Raw genomic sequence first — 19,537 nt, 5'->3', positions numbered from 1 at the left:
GTGTCTTGGAGAGTCTTTAACAGGAGTGGCCTGTTATTCTCGGTGTCTTGGAGAGTCTTTAACAGGAGTGGCCTGTTATTCTAGGTGTCCTGAAGAGTCTTTAACAGGAGTGGCCTGTTATTCTAGGTGTCTTGGAGAGTCTTTAACAGGAGTGGCCTGAATATTCTAGGTGTCTTTTAGAGTCTTTAACAGGAGTGGCCTGTTATTCTCGGTGTCTTGGAGAGTCTTTAACAGGAGTGGCCTGTTATTCTAGGTGTCCTGAAGAGTCTTTAACAGGAGTGGCCTGTTATTCTAGGTGTCTTGGAGAGTCTTTAATAGGAGTGGCCTGTTATTCTAGGTGTCCTGAAGAGTCTTTAACAGGAGTGGCCTGTTATTCTAGGTGTCCTGAAGAGTCTTTAACAGGAGTGGCCTGTTATTCTCTGTGTCTTTTAGAGTATTTAACAGGAGTGGCCTGTTATTCTAGGTATATCGGATGGTCTTTAACAGGAGTGGTCTATAATTCTGACCCTGTTCTTAAAATACACTAGGCTCTGAAAAACAAATAAATACCCTTTAGGTGTTCTGAAATAAGGCTAAATAAAATATAATATTCCTGTTCTGAATTAATGCTGAAATACTGTGGTACCGGTGTGCCTCATTCCCATCAGGCCACCTCAGTTTGGTCCCAATACCCAAACTCCCCAACTCCCTCTTCCCAAGCACTCTCTCTAGGCCCATTCATATTTACCAGCCCAAGCCCTATCCCAGGCCAATCCCACAGCCCCTGCCCTGGCCACAACCACAACCAGAACCCCCTACACCAGGAAAAGCCACAGCTCCAGCCTTGGCTGTTAACTGTAGGTCAGTTCACAGCTTTTAAAACAGTCCTTAATGAGGCTCAGAGGGGTTAGAGGACTGGATCAGGGCTGGACAGAGACAGCTGTCTCTTGCTCTGCCACACAACCACTCAACCACACGCAAACCTGCAAATGCTCAGACACACACACACACGCACACATACATACACACACACGCACACACTGGCAGCCATGTTCACACACACACATACATACACACACACACGCACACATACATACACACACACACGCACACACTGGCAGCCATGTTCACACACACACATACATACACACACACACGCACACATACATACACACACACACGCACACACTGGCAGCCATGTTCACACACACACATACACACACACACGCACACATACATACACACACACACACGCACACACTGGCAGCCATGTTCACACACACACATACATACACACACACACGCACACATACATACATACACGCACACATACATACATACACACACACGCACACACTGGCAGTTACTAGTACGGTTCAGAGCCCCTTACTGACTACCTCTCGAGGCCTGTTTCTCCTGAACATCTGAGACTGAGTACAATACGTCTGGTACTTTCAGTCTCCACCAGGATATCTGTGTGTGTTTCAGAGAGAGACAGAAAGCAGTGCCACACTACTGTGATGTCTGAAGACACTACTGTGATGTCTGAAGACACTACTGTGATGTCTGAAGGCACTTCTGTTATGTCTGAAGGCACTTCTGTGATGTCTGAAGGCACTTCTGTGATGTCTGAAGGCACTTCTGTGATGTCTGAAGACACTTCTGTGATGTCTGAAGGCACTTCTGTGATGTCTGAAGGCACTACTGTGATGTCTGAAGACACTTCTGTGATGTCTGAAGACACTTTTGTGATGTCTGAAGGCACTACTGTGATGTCTGAAGGCACTTCTGTGATGTCTGAAGGCACTTCTGTGATGTCTGAAGACACTTCTGTGATGTCTGAAGACACTTCTGTGATGTCTGAAGACACTTCTGTGATGTCTGAAGGCACTTCTGTGATGTCTGAAGGCACTTCTGTGATGTCTGAAGGACACTTCTGTGATGTCTGAAGACACTTCTGTGATGTCTGAAGTCTCCAGCATCGCTGTCACGTGTCCCTCCTCTCACACACCTGTGTACAGACAGATTGATGGACGTGTGGTTGACAGATTGATGGGCATGTGGTTGACAGATTGACGGACGTTTGGTTGACAGATTGACGGACGTGTGGTTGACAGATTGACGGATGTGTGGTTGACAGATTGATGGACGTGTGGTTGACAGATTGATGGACATGTGGTTGACCGATTGATGAACGTGTGGTTGACAGATTGATGGACGTGTGGTTGACAGATTGATGGACGTGTGATTGACAGATTGATCGATGTGTGGTTGACAGATTGACGGACGTGTGGTTGACAGATTGACGGACGTGTGGTTGACAGATTGACGGACGTATGGTTGTGTCTGACTCTGAGTGCTTAAATGACCCAGACAGGGCAGACAGTTCTCTCTCCAGTCTTCATGTTTCACTGTGTTCCTCCATGTCTCTCCCTGCACCTCCACTGTGTTCCTCCATGTCTCTCCCTGCACCTCCACTGTGTTCCTCCATGTCTCTCCCTGTACCTCCACTGTGTTCCTCCATGTCTCTCCCTGTACCTCCACTGTGTTCCTCCATGTCTCTCCCTGTACCTCCACTGTTTTCCTCCGTGTCTCTCCCTGTACCTCCACTGTGTTCCTCCATGTCTCTCCCTGTACCTCCACTGTGCTCCTCCATGTCTCTCCCTGTACCTCCACTGTGTTCCTCCACTGTGTTCCTCCACTGTGTACCTCCACTGTGCTCCTCCATGTCTCTCCTGTACCTCCATTTCTAAAGGAAGTTGGCAGCACCTGATCAATTACCACGGGTCTGTGATAATGTATGACTACTCTGCTTTGTTTCTATAGTGATCTCTTTTGGTTTACTACCTAGTATCTACATCTCTCTTTTCTCCATGTCTCCTTCTCTCTCACTCTCTTTTCTCCATCTCTCACTGTCTCCATCGCTTCCTCTTGATTTTCTCCTCTCTCTCTCTCTCTCTCTCTCTCTCTCTGTTTTTCTCTCCTTCTGTCTGTCTCCATCTCTTCCTCTCTCTGTCTCATTCTTCCTTCTTTTTGTCTCCATCTCTCCCTCTTTTTGTCTCCATCTCGTCCTCTCCTTCTCTCCATCCCTCTCTTTCCTCCCCATCTCTGTCTCTCTCTAGTCGCCTGGAGCAGAATGGGATCAAGTCAGTTCCTCCCGGTGCCTTCTTTCCCTACAAGAAGCTGCGCAGGATGTAAGTATATACTCTCTAGGGCTGAAATACACAAAGTACACTTCCTCTAGGGCTGACATACACTACGTACACTTCCTCTAGGGCTGAAGTACACTAACTACACTTCTTCTAGGGCAGAAGAAAACATGTAAGTACACTAGCTGTAGGGCTGAAGTATTAATGCAAGTATATACTCTTGAGGGCTGAAGTACACTAAGTACACTTCCTTTGTTGCTGAAGAACAGATGTACTGTAAATACACCAGGTTTAGGACTAAAATAACATAACTGAGTGCAATCCACTTAGACTCATTTCACAACCCAGCCTACTGCACCTAAAAAAAAAGAACTGGTGAAATGTTGACAATGTACTTTGTTGTCGGGCCAGAGGTCACAGGGGTCCAATCAAAACAGAATTAGTCAATCTTACCTTCTTATTTTCATGTCACAACCCAAACCATTAGATTCAGAGGAAGAGCAGGAGAAGGTAGAAGGCTACAGAGAGCTACAAGCTGAAACCTCTCCACTGTCATAACACCTCTCATGTTTCAGTGCTGGTACAGTATTCTCAGCCTGCGTAGAGTGTCAGTCTGACTGCGTAGGCACACTATAAACTGTGGCCGAAAGAATTATGGATATGATGACTATATGATATGATATTGGGGAAGGAGAGAGTGTTGGAACGAAGACTAATGGTTTTCTCATCCTTTTCTTCTCTCCCTTTTCTGCCCTAATTATTGGGGGGGGGGTTCAGTCCAGTAGTATCTCAGTCTCACCAACCACTTGCTAACCAGCCTACCCCTAAAAAACAGGGGCTACTGGTCACAACTAGCATGTTCTGCATTGAAGACTGAGGGTTCCTCCTCCTCTCCTCCTTTCCTCTCTGTCCTGCTCATGGCAGTGATTTCCAGTCCAGTAGTATCTCAGCCTCCAGTGCATCCACCAACCAGTCGCTAACCAGTCTACCCCTAAAATACATGGGCTACTGGTCACAACTAGCCACAGCCAAACACTAGGTTAGACAACAACACCATTCTTTCACCCTCCCTCTCTACTCCTTACACTCCGTACCCTTATGCTGCTCCTGCATTTCAGTATATCGTCTCGATGTTGAATAAAGGCTATAGCTCTAACAAAACAGATCACTACAGACCAGTGGTGGTTGGTGCCGTTTAAGATGAGGGAGGACAATTATTCATTTTTATGAGCATGGCCTTATTGCTTCTACACCTGCATTGCTTGCTGTTTGGGGTTTTAGGCTGGGTTTCTGTACAGCACTTTGAGATATCAGCTGATGTACGAAGGGCTTTATAAGTACATTTGATTGGATTTGATTTATATTACAGCATATTAGATGACTCTCATTCATATTTCATTCACCCAGGTCAATGCAATGTCAATAGGTTTAGGCTACTACATGATACTCACATGTTCCATATACCCATCATGAGGTTACAACAACATAGCCTATGAATAAAAGTTTACAATGTTCCGTCTGGCCACTCCACCATAAAGGCCTGATTGTTGGAGTGCTGCAGAGACAGTTGTCCTTCTAGAAGTTTCTCCCATCTCCAAACAGGAACTCTAGAGCTCTGTCAGAGTGACCATCGGGTTCTTGGTTACCTCCCTGACCAAGGCCCTTCTTCCCCAATTGCTCAGTTTGGCCGGGCGGCCAGCTCTAGGAAGAGTCTTGGTGGTTCTAAACTTGTTCCATTTAAGAATGATGGAGGCCACTGTGTTCTTGGGGACCTTCAATGCTGCAGACAACCTTCTCCACATCTGTGCCTCGACACAATCCTGTCTCGGAGCACTACAGACAATTCCTTTGACCTCATGGCTTGGTTTTTGCTCTGATATGCACTTTCCAAATCATGTCCAATCAATTGATTTTACCCCAGGTGGACTCCAATCAAGTTGTAGAAACATCTCAAGGATGATCAATGGAAACAGGATGAATCTGAGCTCATTTTCGAGTCTCATTCTCTGATCCTTTGATTGGGTGGACAACATGTCAGTGCATGCTGCAAGAGCCCTGATAGGTTGGAGGACGCCCTCCAGAAGATGTCATAATTACTGTGTATGTCTACGGAAGGGGGTGAGAAGCATGAGCCCCTATCCGCTGTCCTCCGGTTACACCATGCTGCTACCCTACAGGGTGCTGTTGAGGCTACTGTAGACGTTCATTGCAAAACTGTGTGTTTTAATTTATTATTTGGAGATGTGAATATATTAATTATAGCTTTATCTAAAAAGGATAACTTTTTTTAAATGTTTCACTATTTGTTTCCCTCGCATAATTCACTGAGAAGGATGGTCGTCCCCTTCCGCCTCTGGGGAGCCTCTACTACAAATCCCTATTGATCAAAATAGGTGACAGGGGGACCCACTGTGTAAACACACTGACACACATGTTCTCACTTTGGCCCAGTTTGTATGACCTATGAACTGTGTTGTTAACCTGGAACATGACAGAGGTCTGTCTGAGATCAGATGATGTAACCTCCTACTAGTCTGGCGCTCTATTTTCACATGACAGGAGTGTGTCTGAGATCAGATGCTTATCCAGGACTCTATTTTCACATGACAGGAGTGTGTCTGAGATCAGATGCTTATCCAGGACTCTATTTTCACATGTCAGGAGTGTGTCTGAGATCAGATGCTTATCCAGGACTCTATTTTCACATGACAGGAGTTTGTCTGAGATCAGATGCTTATCCAGGACTCTATTTTCACATGACAGGAGTGTGTCTGAGATCAGATGCTTATCCAGGACTCTATTTTCACATGTCAGGAGTGTGTCTGAGATCAGATGCTTATCCAGGACTCTATTTTCACATGTCAGGAGTGTGTCTGAGATCAGATGCTTATCCAGGACTCTATTTTCACATGTCAGGAGTGTGTCTGAGATCAGATGCTTATCCAGGACTCTATTTTCACATGTCAGGAGTGTGTCTGAGATCAGATGCTTATCCAGGACTCTATTTTCACATGACAGGAGTTTGTCTGAGATCAGATGCTTATCCAGGACTCTATTTTCACATGTCAGGAGTGTGTCTGAGATCAGATGCTTATCCAGGACTCTATTTTCACATGTCAGGAGTGTGTCTGAGATCAGATGCTTATCCAGGACTCTATTTTCACATGACAGGAGTTTGTCTGAGATCAGATGCTTATCCAGGACTCTATTTTCACATGACAGGAGTGTGTCTGAGATCAGATGCTTATCCAGGACTCTATTTTCACATGTCAGGAGTGTGTCTGAGATCAGATGCTTATCCAGGACTCTATTTTCACATGTCAGGAGTGTGTCTGAGATCAGATGCTTATCCAGGACTCTATTTTCACATGTCAGGAGTGTGTCTGAGATCAGATGCTTATCCAGGACTCTATTTTCACATGTCAGGAGTGTGTCTGAGATCAGATGCTTATCCAGGACTCTATTTTCACATGACAGGAGTTTGTCTGAGATCAGATGCTTATCCAGGACTCTATTTTCACATGACAGGAGTGTGTCTGAGATCAGATGCTTATCCAGGACTCTATTTTCACATGACAGGAGTGTGTCTGAGATCAGATGCTGTAACCTCCTCCTAATCCAGAGCTCTATTTTCCAGGAAACGTCAGGCTTTTGCACTAGACACTTATTTAGCACTTAGTTTAACATTAGCCTCAAATGGGATCATTTCACATCTTAAAGACCACATGATGATTTCCCTTTAAAGACATGCAGTTGACTGGAGTTCACTGCACACACACACACACACACACACACACACACGAACACACGAACACACACACACACACACACACACACACACACACACACACACACACACATACACACACACACACACACACACACACAAAAACGTTGTGGTTAGCTTGTGGACAGAGATCTGTGGATCCTATTAACGACAGGCATTTACAGAAACAGCCTGTTCCATATGGACCATAGCCCTGGATGCCATTAATACACCACATACACACACCACACTAATTCTGGGTTTTGAATGGCTAGCAGTGTCATCAACTCACTTCTGTCCGAATATCAATGGCTGCGTCAGGAAGTTCTAGAATGGAAACTTGAATAAAAAGTAATGGTACTGTAAGGACTTAGTTGAGTCCTAGGGGTTAAGGGTTAGAGTTACAGTATGAAAGTTGGGCCTGGCTGAAGACAAGACCTCCCACATTGAATGCCTCTTTAACCCCCCCCCCCCCCTTTTCACCCCCCCTTCAGAGACCTGAGTAATAACCAGATATCTGAAATAGCTCCTGATGCCTTCCAAGGCCTGAGATCTCTCAACTCACTGTGAGTCACTATAACCATTGATGGATAAGTGCATTTCTGATTTATTGTTGATTGATTGAGTCACTGATTAATTAATTAATTTATCAATTGATATTTTCCAGAGTCCTGTATGGGAATAAGATTACGGAGCTTCCCAAAGGAGTGTTTGATGGACTATATGCCCTGCAACTACTGTAAGTACACAGTGGCTACTCCTTGATAATATTCAGCTTACATTGATGATCGTAAGTAACATATTTCCCTTTTAATTTTTTTAAACTCTCTTTCTCCCCCTCTCTCTCTCTCTCTCTCTCTCTCTCTCTCTCTCTCTCTCTCTCTCTCTCTCTCTCCCCTCTCTCTCTCTCTCTCTCTCTCTCTCTCCCCCTCTCTCTCGCTCTCTCTCCCTCCTACCCCTCTATCTCTATGTCTCTTTCTAACTTTCTCTCTCTCTTTCTCCCCCTCACCCCCTCTCTCTCTCCCCCCCCTCTCTCGCTCTCTCTCTCTCTCTCGCTCTCTCGCTCCCCCCCTCTCTCTCTCTCTTGCTCTCTCTCTCGCTCTCTCTCCCCCAACCCCTCTCTCTCTCTGTCTCTCTCTCTGTCTCTCTTTCTCTCTCTCTCTCCCCACCCCCTCTCTCTGTGTCTCTTTCTATCTTTCTCTCTCTCTTCCCCCCCTCTCTCTCTCTCTCTCTCCCCCCCAACCCCTTCTCTCTCTCTCTCTCTCTCTCTCTCTCCCCCCACCCCCCTTCTCTCTCTCTCTCTCCCCCCCACCCCCTTCTCTCTCTCTGTCTCTCTCTCTTTCTCTCCCCCCTCTCTCTCTCTCCCCCCCAACCCCTTCTCTCTCTCTGTCTCTCTCTCTCTCCCCCCCCCCCTCTCTCCCCCCCTCTCTCTCTCCCCCCACCCCCTTCTCTCTCTCTCTCTCCCCCCCACCCCCTTCTCTCTCTCTCTCTCTTTCTCTCCCCCCCCCCCCCTCTCTCTCCCTCTACCTTCCTGTCCCAGGTTGTTGAATGCTAATAAGATCCACTGTGTTCGGGCCAATGCCTTCACAGACCTGCAGAACCTCTCTCTTCTGTCTCTGTATGACAACAAGATACAGACTGTGGCCAAGGGCACCTTCGCTTCTCTCAGAGCTATACAGACGCTGTAAGTTACACACACACACACACACACACACACACACACACACACACAGGGGCGCTTGCACACACACACGTGTGCACACATTCACAATCATGCACGCACGAATGTGGACACACACACACACACACACATTATTCTCTGTCACCATAAAACATGAGCCAAACAGCTGTTTACTCCGTAATAACACAGGAATGGAAAGATGTAAATCCATCATCGTGACAATTACACACACTCAGGAAATTCAAACACACACACACCTTCAGGTAATTCAAAATTAAGTCAATACACCCTCCAATCAAGCTTGTGCCAGTGCTGCCTTAATTAAGAAACACTGTTTTCAGCGCTGACAGCAAACTGCAGTAGGGTTTTGACTGAATGACTTGAGCAGTTTATATTTAGCAAGGGCAATTGTGTTATGTTGTATAACACATATAAAGAAGTATAGGCACGCACAAACACTCAGACACACACGTACACACACACACCTGTGAAGTTGATTGATAATGTTGTCCCTTGGCTCACCTGACAACACATTTCTCACCCAGAGCCCAATAGACAACAGGGTAGACGGTTCACACACACGAGCATACATACACACACACACACACACACACACACACACACACACACACACACACACACACACACACACACACACACACACACACACACACACACACACACACACACACACACACACACACACACACATACACATACACGCCACACACACACAAACACACACACACACTGGTGTCAGAGATCCAGTCTATAACTAGCCTCTTGTTGAACCTGGATCCTGAGAAAAGAAGTACAAATATCCTCTACCCTGTCCCTGCTATTTATACTGTCCACCCTAGGCCTTGATGACCACCACATAGATCCCATCATCTCCATACCCTAGGCCTTGATGACCACCACATAGATCCCATTATCTCCATACCCTAGGCCTTGATGACCACCACATAGATCCCATTATCTCCATACCCTAGGCCTTGATGACCACCACATAGATCCCATTATCTCCATACCCTAGGCCTTGATGACCACCACATAGATCCCATTATCTCCATGCCCTAGGCCTTGATGACCACCACATAGATCCCATTATCTCCATGCCATAGGCCTTGATGACCACCACATAGATCCCATGCCACACACAATCACACAGATGTACATCTTTAAAATGTCACACAGTAACATTTAATGTTTACAAAGATTATATTGGGATGGAATTTGTTACCCTCCCTAAATTCCTGACATGAAATTTCCTCCCTCCTCTCTCCCCCGTATCTCCCCCACCCATTCACCCTCCCGCCCTCCCTCCACCCTCTCTCTCTTCAGTCACCTAGCCCAGAACCCATTTATCTGTGACTGTAATATGAAGTGGCTGGCAGACTACCTGCGCTCCAACCCCATAGAGACCAGCGGTGCCCGTTGTGCCAGCCCCAGACGACTGGCCAACAAACGCATCGGGCAGATCAAGAGCAAGAAGTTCCGCTGCTCTGGTAGGAGGACTGGCATCTGTCTGTAGTGAACCTCTCTCTCTAAGGCTGTCTCTTCATCTCTCTCTCTCTCTCTCTCTTATTTATATTTATATATATATTTATATATTACCGGTCAAAAGTTTTAGAACACTACTCATTCAAGGGTTTTTATATATATATTTTTTAAAACTATTTTCAACATTGTAGAATAATAGTGAAGACATCAAAACTATGAAATAACACATATGGAATCATGTATAATCAAAAAAGTGTTAAACAAATCAGAATATATTTTATATTTGAGATTCTTCAAATAACTATCCTTTGCCTTGATGACAGCTTTGCACACTCTTGGCATTTTCTCAACCAGCTTCAGCTGGAATGCTTTTCCAACAGTCTTGAAGGAATTTCCACATATGCTGAGCACTTGTTGGCTGCTTTTCCTTCACTCTCCGACTTATCGGCATCATCTGATGCAGCACAACAATTTAGTTGTTGATCCTTTATCCCTAGCCGAGGGTTTTAATATAGTTGTTGATCCTTTATCCCTAGCCGGGGGTTTTAGTTTAGTTGTTGATCCTTTATCCCTAGCCGGGGGTTTTAATATAGTTGTTGATCCTTTATCCCTAGCCGGGGGTTTTAATATAGTTGTTGATCCTTTATCCCTAGGAACAACAATCCTTTATCCCTAGCCGGGGGTTTTAATATAGTTGTTGATCCTTTATCCCTAGCCGGGGGTTTTAATATAGTTGTTGATCCTTTATCCCTAGCTGGGGGTTTTAATATAGTTGTTGATCCTTTATCCCTAGCCGAGGGTTTTAATATAGTTGTTGATCCTTTATCCCTAGCCGAGGGTTTTAATATAGTTGTTGATCCTTTATCCCTATCCGAGGGTTTTAATATAGTTGTTGATCCTTTATCCCTAGCCGAGGGTTTTAATATAGTTGTTGATCCTTTATCCCTAGCCGAGGGTTTTAATATAGTTGTTGATCCTTTATCCCTAGCCGAGGGTTTTAATATAGTTGTTGATCCTTTATCCCTAGCTGGGGGTTTTAATATAGTTGTTGATCCTTTATCCCTAGCCGAGGGTTTTAATATAGTTGTTGATCCTTTATCCCTAGCCGGGGGTTTTAATATAGTTGTTGATCCTTTATCCCTAGCCGAGGGTTTTAATATAGTTGTTGATCCTTTATCCCTAGCCAAGGGTTTTAATATAGTTGTTGATCCTTTATCCCTAGCCGAGGGTTTTAATATAGTTGTTGATCCTTTATCCCTAGCCGGGGGTTTTAATATAGTTGTTGATCCTTTATCCCTAGCCGGGGGTTTTAATATAGTTGTTGATCCTTTATCCCTAGCCGAGGGTTTTAATATAGTTGTTGATCCTTTATCCCTAGCCGGGGGTTTTAATATAGTTGTTGATCCTTTATCCCTAGCCGAGGGTTTTAATATAGTTGTTGATCCTTTATCCCTAGCCGGGGGTTTTAATATAGTTGTTGATCCTTTATCCCTAGCCGAGGGTTTTAATATAGTTGTTGATCCTTTATCCCTAGCCGAGGGTTTTAATATAGTTGTTGATCCTTTATCCCTAGCCAAGGGTTTTAATATAGTTGTTGATCCTTTATCCCTAGCCGAGGGTCTTAATATAGTTGTTGATCCTTTATCCCTAGCCGGGGGTTTTAATATAGTTGTTGATCCTTTATCCCTAGCCGGAGGTTTTAATATAGTTGTTGATCCTTTATCCCTAGCCGAGGGTTTTAGTTTAGTTGTTGATCCTTTATCCCTCCCTCCATCCCTCTCTCCTCTAGCAGGTTTTATAGCACATTAGCACACAGTGAGTCTGGTTTCACAGTACACCACAAAGAGCTGGCATCGCTGGGTAAGGCTGGCGCTGTAGCTAGGGTTTCTGCCCGTGTCCAATTCCTCAAGCCCTCTGCCTACTACAGTACCTCACTTCAAATGCCAATTTCAAATACCCCTGCCCCCACTCTGCCCATCATCCTTCCTCTCCCCCTTCCCCAATTCTCCCTACCTCCAGGCCCTTTCCTCTGTCTGTCAGGCATAGTGGGTTTTACTCTCCTGCACTCCCACCCACCCTTTACTATATTCACTCCTCACCTCCCTGATCCCCCTCACTTCCCCTGCCCATTCCCCATTCCCACCCTTTACTATATTCACTCCTCATCTCCCTGATCCCCCTCACTTCCCCTGCCCATTCCCCATTCCCACCCTTTACTATATTCACTCCTCATCTCCCTGATCCCCCTCACTTCCCCTGCACATTCCCCATTCCCACCCTTTACTATATTCACTCCCCACCTCCCTGATCCCCCTCACTTCCCCTGCCCATTCCCCATTCCCACCCTTTACTATATTCACTCCCCACCTCCCTGATCCCCCTCCCTTCCCCTGCCCATTCCCCATTCCCACCCTTTACTATATTCACTCCTCACCTCCCTGATCCCCCTCACTTCCCCTGTCCATTCCCCATTCCCACCCTTTACTATATTCACTCCTCACCTCCCTCCCACCCCCTTGGCCCTTCCTGTCTCTGGCACCCATAGGGTACAGTATAGTGTTTCTGCCTCGCTGTGTGTGTCTCTCTGCCAGTATACTGTGTTAGAGCAGCGGGATAGGCAGCCTGGCACTCCTCTCTCCACACACTACTCTCGCTGGTTTACAATCTAGCATTGTCATCTGCCTAGCCATGGTGAGTCATCATGTTCTCTCTCTCTCTCTCTCTCTCTCTCTCTCTCTCTCTCTCTCTCTCTCTTTCTCTTTCTTTCTCTCTCTCTCTCTCTCTTCCCCCTCCTGGACCTCACTTTGTGCACTGTGGCATTGCCATGCTGAAACAGGAAAGGCCCTTCCCCAAACTGTTGCACACAAAGTTGGAAGCACAGAATCGTCTCAAATGTCATAGTATGCTGTAGTGTTAAGATTTCCCTTCAATCAAACTAAGGAGCCTAAACCATGAAAACAGCCCCAGACCATTATTCCTCCACCACCAAACTTTACAGTTAGCATTAGCGTTCTCAGGTAGCGTTCTCCAAACTCAGACTTGTCCGTTGGACTGCCAGATGGTGAAGCAAGATTCATCACTCCAGAGAATGCGTTTCCACTGCTCAAGAGTCCAATGGCGACATTGCGCATTGTGATCTTAGGCTTGTGTGCGACTACTTGGTCATGGAAACCCATTTCATGAAGCTCCCGACGAACAGTTCTTGTGCTACTGTTGCTTCCAGAGGTAGTTTGGAACTTGGTAGTGAGTGTCACAACCGATGACAGATGATTTTAATGCTCTACATACTATAGCACTCAGGGATCCCAACTGACTTGTTGGGAAGGTGGCATCCTATGGCGGTGCCACATTGAAAGTCACTGAACTTTTTAATACGGCCATTCTACTTCCCATGTTTGTCTATGGAGATTGCATGGCTGTGTGCTTGATGTTATACACGTGTCAGTAGTGGGTGTGGGTAATATACCCGAATCCACTAATGTCCACATATGTATGTCCACATACTTTTGCCCATGTAGTGTATGTGAGAATGTATATCTGTGTTGACTGACATCATTGCTTCTCTCTTGTTTCCATCACAGCCAAGGAACAATACTTCATCCCTGGTGAGTAGCTTGTGTTCACGCTTTTACACATCTCCCTCGCTATTCACCTCTCCATCCCTCCATTCATTCTGTAGTTCCCCTCTTCTCTATCTCTTTCTCCGTCTAACTGGAATGGGTTAACTCTTGTGGTTTGTGTTTTACCGTAAGTCATGTGTGCTTCTTTGTCTGGCCCTCTGCCTCAGCTCAGCTCTGCGCGTGCGCGCGCGCGTGTGTGTGTGTGTGTGCGCGCATCTTTGAGAAAGACACTGGGCTGTCATTGGCAGGTGACATGAATGAAATACAATATGAAAGCTTAATACTAAATCTGTCCTCTTCAAAAAATGTATGACAAATACTCACAAAAACACTGGAATGGCATGTTATATTCTGTGAATAATTGGACTGTGGAATATACTGTAGACTACTAACATTCAGTCTCTGTACTGGCAGACAACTTTCTTCCCAACAAACTCCACCTTGCTATCTCCCTACCTCCCTTTCTCTTTCCCTCATTCTCTCTCATTCCCTCTCTCTCGCTTTCTCTCTCCCTCCCCCACTATCTATCAGTCCTCGTGTCTCAGTGAAAGATAAGTCACTCTGCTAGATCAAAGAACATCCTGAAACTTTCATTGCTTCCTGTGTAGCAGGAAATTACATTTACTTCCGTTCATCCACTTCGCTCTGTAATAAGCATTATTAGACTTCACTCATCGCCTGTGTGTGTGTGTGTGTGTGTGTGTCGTCCACAGCACAGTGTAATGAGCGTCATTAGACTTCAGTCATCATCAGTACAGGACTTCCTGTCTGTCTGAGCTGTTTGTCTCAGAGTCCAAAAGAGACCAATAAGGCTGTATTGTAGAAGCAGAACACATGGAACAACATGTCTCAGTCACAACTGTTCTCACTGAGACAGCCTCAGGAGATGAGGAGAGGAAGCTAAGCTAGTCTATTGGGATGAAGGAAAGGAGATGAGGAGAGAAATATTTGTCTATACCCATAGTTAGTGAGTATGCATGGATGCACGTCACAGTGGTCAAATACAAACACAGCTTGAGACACCTGTCATTTTTGGAGTCAGGTTATTTTTGACACGGCAGTGCTTCTGTAGCTAGCAGAATGGTGAAGAAGTGACTGTAAACAGTTTGAATTGGCTAACTGTGAGGTGAAACAATTCACTTATTTACCACCAATTAGCCATCTCAAATCTCGTTCCTAGCAGGCACAAAGGTGTCACCAAACCGGCAAAGTGTCTCCAGCAATTTTGACCTTTTAACCTTTTAACATTCTACGACGTCTCCACTTTCCGAGCGTATTGAGTTGAAGCCTCTGTCTGTGGCTCTGGGGGCTCTACTCTTTACAGGGGCACGATGACATCATCCCTAAACTTCACTTAGGGGTGGAGCGGAGCGTGCGAGCGCTACGGAACACGGGACACAGATGACTAACTAACAAACATTGGGCTATCCTCTCTGAGTGAGACAGACACACAAACACACACACACACAAACACATAGACAGACATACACACAGACGCATACACACAGACACATAGACACACACACACACACACACACACACACACACACACACACACACACACACACACACACACACACACACACACACACACACACACACACACACGCACGCACACACACACACACACACACACACACAGAAACACACACAGACACACACATAGACACACACACACACACACACAGAAACACACACAGACAAACACACACATAGACACACACATACATTAAGTGGCTGCTAGTGTGTATCAATTATTGATATAACCGGCTCCAGGCTTTCTGGTATGTACACCTCTTTTCATAGACAGAGAGGGAGAGGAGAGAGATGGGAGGGAGGGAGGGAGGGAGGGAGGGAAGGAAGGAAGGAAGGAGGGAGAGGAGAGGAGAGGAGAGGAGAGGAGAGGAGAGGAGAGGAGAGGAGAGGAGAGGAGAGGAGAGGAGAGGAGAGGAGAGGAGAGGAGTATCATAGGCATTTCTGTTGTCCAGATGGGATAGGGCAGTGTGGGTCTAGGGTGACAGATAAGGTAGAGGTGATATGATCCTTGACTAGTCTCTCAAATGACAGAAGTGAGTGCTACGGGGCGACAGTCATTTAGTAGTTATGAAGTCGTAGTAAAGACACCTCTATATGTTGTGTGTGTGACGTGTTTATACCAATTGTGCGTGTGTGTTTTGTGTTTCAGGTCCATTTAGGTTTGTTAAAAACTGTGTGTTGTGTTTGTTGTGTATCAGGTACAGTTTTTTTTAAAGGTTGTGTGTGTTTGTGTGTTATGTGCCCTCAGGCACCGAGGACACCCGTCTGAATAATGAGTGTAACAGTGATCCAGTCTGTCCTCCTAAATGTCGCTGTGAGTCCAACGTGGTGGACTGCTCCAACCTCCGAATCAAAAAGATACCAGAACACATCCCTATCTCTACCACTGAACTGTAAGAGTACACACACACACACACACACACACACACACACACACACACACACACACACACACACACACACCGACACACACACACACACACACACAGACACCGACACACACACACCGACACCGACACCGACACACACACACACACACACACACCGACACACACACACACACACACACACACACACACACACACACACACACACACACACACACACACACACACACGTGTTTGAATATTCTTCAGGATTCATGGCTATGTTTATTTAACGTCAGCTTCATTCTAACCATATATGGTCTGTTTCCTCCTCTCTCTCTTCCTAGTCGTCTGAACAACAATGAGATCACTACACTGGAGGCTACAGGAGTCTTCAAGGCCCTCTCCCAGCTCAACAACATGTACGTTGTGGTTTATGTTATGAATGAAGTAGACAGAAATGTCTCACTAGTCTAGCTACCAGTCTGTTTAGCCACAAGTACAAGCAGTGGAATACAAGGAGTGGAATATAGGGAGTGGAATATAAGGAGTGGAATACAAGGAGTGGAATACCAGGAGTGGAATGAAAGGAGTGGAATACAAGGAGTGGAATATAAGGAGTGGAATATAAGGAGTGGAATATAAGGAGTGGAATACAAGGAGTGGAATACCAGGAGTGGAATGAAAGGAGTGGAATACAAGGAGTGGAATATAAGGAGTGGAATATAAGGAGTGGAATATAAGGAGTGGAATACAAGGAGTGGAATACCAGGAGTGGAATGAAAGGAGTGGAATACAAGGAGTGGAATATAAGGAGTGGAATATAAGGAGTGGAATACAAGGAGTGGAATACAAGGAGTGGAATACAAGGAGTGGAATATAAGGAGTGGAATATAAGGAGTGGAATATAAGGAGTGGAATACAAGGAGTGCAGTGTTAGCTAACAGACTGGTACCAAGGCTAATGTCTCACTGCTGCTACCAAAAAAAAGTTAAGAAGTTCACTGAAGTATTTTTTCATCTTTCTTTAATCACCATTATTTATTTATTCCCAGTAACCTTAGCAACAATAAGATCACGGAGATCGAGGATGGGACGTTTGAGGGGGCGGGGTCTGTCAACGAGCTCCATCTTTCAGCCAATCAGCTGGATTCTGTCCGCAGCGGAATGTTCAAGGGACTGGATGGACTACGCATGTTGTGAGTCACACACACATGCAGAGACACACACACACACACACACACACACACACACTCATGCATGCATGGATGAGAACCATCATGCACTGACGCTTAATGCACTAGTCTTGCTTGGCAGAATTGTGGAAGTCCACACAGCGGCTGTGGAAAGAGACTACTCATGTATTAACACCCACAATACATCATCCAAATCCTCCTTTTCCAACACTGTATCTTCCTCCTAATATTTCATATTAGGAACATTTCAATACACTTCTTGTCAATTCATATGGGATATATGCCAATTAAGCAGTTTTCTCTATTCCAGAATGTTGAGGAACAACAAGATCAGATGTATCCATAACAACAGCTTCACCGGCCTGCACAACGTTCGCCTGTTGTCTCTCTATGACAACCAGCTAACTACCATCACCCCTGGAGCCTTCGACACCCTGCAGACACTGTCTACACTGTAAGACACACAAACACGTGGGCACTCACACACACTAAAGTCCTGCACGGGTCCGTTTTTCAGAGTCCTACCCGCCATATTGCATGTCTATTCATCATTTGGAGAAAATGACTGCCAAATATATTTTTATTTTCACAATGCGATGCGTTACTCAAATCGCTTTGAGAAAAATAGTCTTCTAATTAGCCTTCTTACCTAATAAAAGCCTGTAGCCGACATGACAAAAAAATACCTTTACATGAAATAGTGTTAAGATAATCAAATATTTCAGGCCTAATTCAAACTTAAATAAACCATTCCCAGAATTGAATACAGGCTGCAAACATAGGATACATTTATTTAGTAGACTACCCAACTTAAGGCTCCCCATCCATTTTTCAAACTCTTGAAACCCTTTTTAAATGCAATCTAGAGCCATAATCATTACATTACATTCTATGTGAAATCTTTTCTTTTTTCTGCATGTCTAAGCACACCTCCTGAGCTGTCTGTATCCTCCTGACTGGAAGTTTTCAGATCCCTTGAATATGTCCACATTTTGTTACGTTACAGCCTTATTCTAAAATGGATTAAATAATGATTTATCCTCGTCAATCTACACACAATATCCCTTAACGACAAAGTGAAAACAGGTTTTTAGACAAAATAAAAAACAGAAATAATTAATTTACCTGTATTCAGACCCTTTCTATGGGACTCAAAATTGAGCTCAGGTACATCCTGTTTCCATTGACTATCCATGAGCAGTTTCTACGACTTGATTGGAGTCCACATGTGGTAAATTCAATTGATTGGACAAGAGGTCAAATTAATTGTCCGAAGAGTTCCGAGACAGGATTGTGTCGAGGCACAGATCTGGGGAAGGGTACCAAAAAATGTCTGCAGCATTGAAGATACCCAAGAACACAGAGGCCTCCATCATTCTTAAATGGAAGTTCCTCTGTGGGGATGGGAGAACCTTCCAGAAGGACAACCATCTCTGCAGCACTCCACCAAACAGGCCTTTATTATAGCGTGGCCAAACGGAAGCCACTCCTCAGTAATAGGCATAAGACAGCCACCTTGGAGTGTGCCAAAATGCACCTAAAGACTCTCAGACCACGAGAAACAATATTCTCTGGTCTGATGAAACAAAGATTGAACTCTTAGGCCTGAATGCCTAACATCATGTCTGGAGGAAACCTGGCACCATCCCTACGAGTAAGCATGGTGATGGCAGTATCATGCTTTGGGGATGTTTTTCAGCGACAGGGACCAGGAGACTAATCAGGATCAAGGGAAAGATGAACAGAGCAAAGTACAGAGAGATCCTGGATGAAAACCTGCTCCAGAGCACTCAGGACCTCAGACTGGGGCTAAGATTTACCTTCCAACAGGACAATGACCCTAAGCACACAGCCAAGACAATGCAGGAGTGGCTTCGGGACAAGTCTCTGAATGTCAAGGGGTCTGAATACTTTCTGAATGCACTGCATTCCCCTGCGTCTCTGCTAAAATCTGGGTAAAAGATTGAAAGAAATGTGAGTCTTATTCAGTACGTTTAGTAATGAATTGTTCTTCTACCAACCTTGCCAGCAGGCATGCCAGCTAAGATAGATAGACAAGCTAGCTACTCTATCTTGATTGATAGCGTGAAATGGCTTCTTGGTAGCTAGTTATGAGGTTGGGAGATTGGGAACCTATCTGGGCTAGCTAAAGACAACTTCAGAAAATGGCTAGGTGGCTAGTACAGCAACAAATATATATTTTTAAATACAATATATTAATCAGCATTAATCTGAGGGGGCA

The 19,537-nt window shown here is 45.1% G+C and overlaps 1 protein-coding gene across 1 annotated transcript in view; it reads left to right on the top strand.

Annotated features, from left to right (window-relative positions):
• The window catches only part of LOC110499533 (slit homolog 1 protein), a 188,317-nt gene that overhangs the window by 123,151 nt on the left and 45,629 nt on the right, over positions 1-19,537 (top strand). Inside the window, exons 10-19 of the mRNA XM_036956210.2 lie at positions 3,102-3,173; positions 7,389-7,460; positions 7,562-7,633; positions 8,435-8,578; positions 9,920-10,083; positions 13,660-13,683; positions 15,983-16,127; positions 16,448-16,522; positions 17,155-17,298; positions 17,606-17,749. Of these exons, the coding sequence (XP_036812105.2) occupies positions 3,102-3,173; positions 7,389-7,460; positions 7,562-7,633; positions 8,435-8,578; positions 9,920-10,083; positions 13,660-13,683; positions 15,983-16,127; positions 16,448-16,522; positions 17,155-17,298; positions 17,606-17,749 (1,056 nt within the window). The remainder of the gene's footprint in view (positions 1-3,101; positions 3,174-7,388; positions 7,461-7,561; positions 7,634-8,434; positions 8,579-9,919; positions 10,084-13,659; positions 13,684-15,982; positions 16,128-16,447; positions 16,523-17,154; positions 17,299-17,605; positions 17,750-19,537) is intronic.

This window comes from Oncorhynchus mykiss, chromosome 20 (genome assembly GCF_057628025.1).
Source record: "Oncorhynchus mykiss isolate SJ-2025 chromosome 20, ASM5762802v1, whole genome shotgun sequence".
Classification (NCBI taxonomy): domain Eukaryota; kingdom Metazoa; phylum Chordata; class Actinopteri; order Salmoniformes; family Salmonidae; genus Oncorhynchus; species Oncorhynchus mykiss.
The sequence above is the reverse complement of the archived record's forward strand: the minus strand, read 5'-3'. Positions and strand labels throughout refer to the sequence as shown.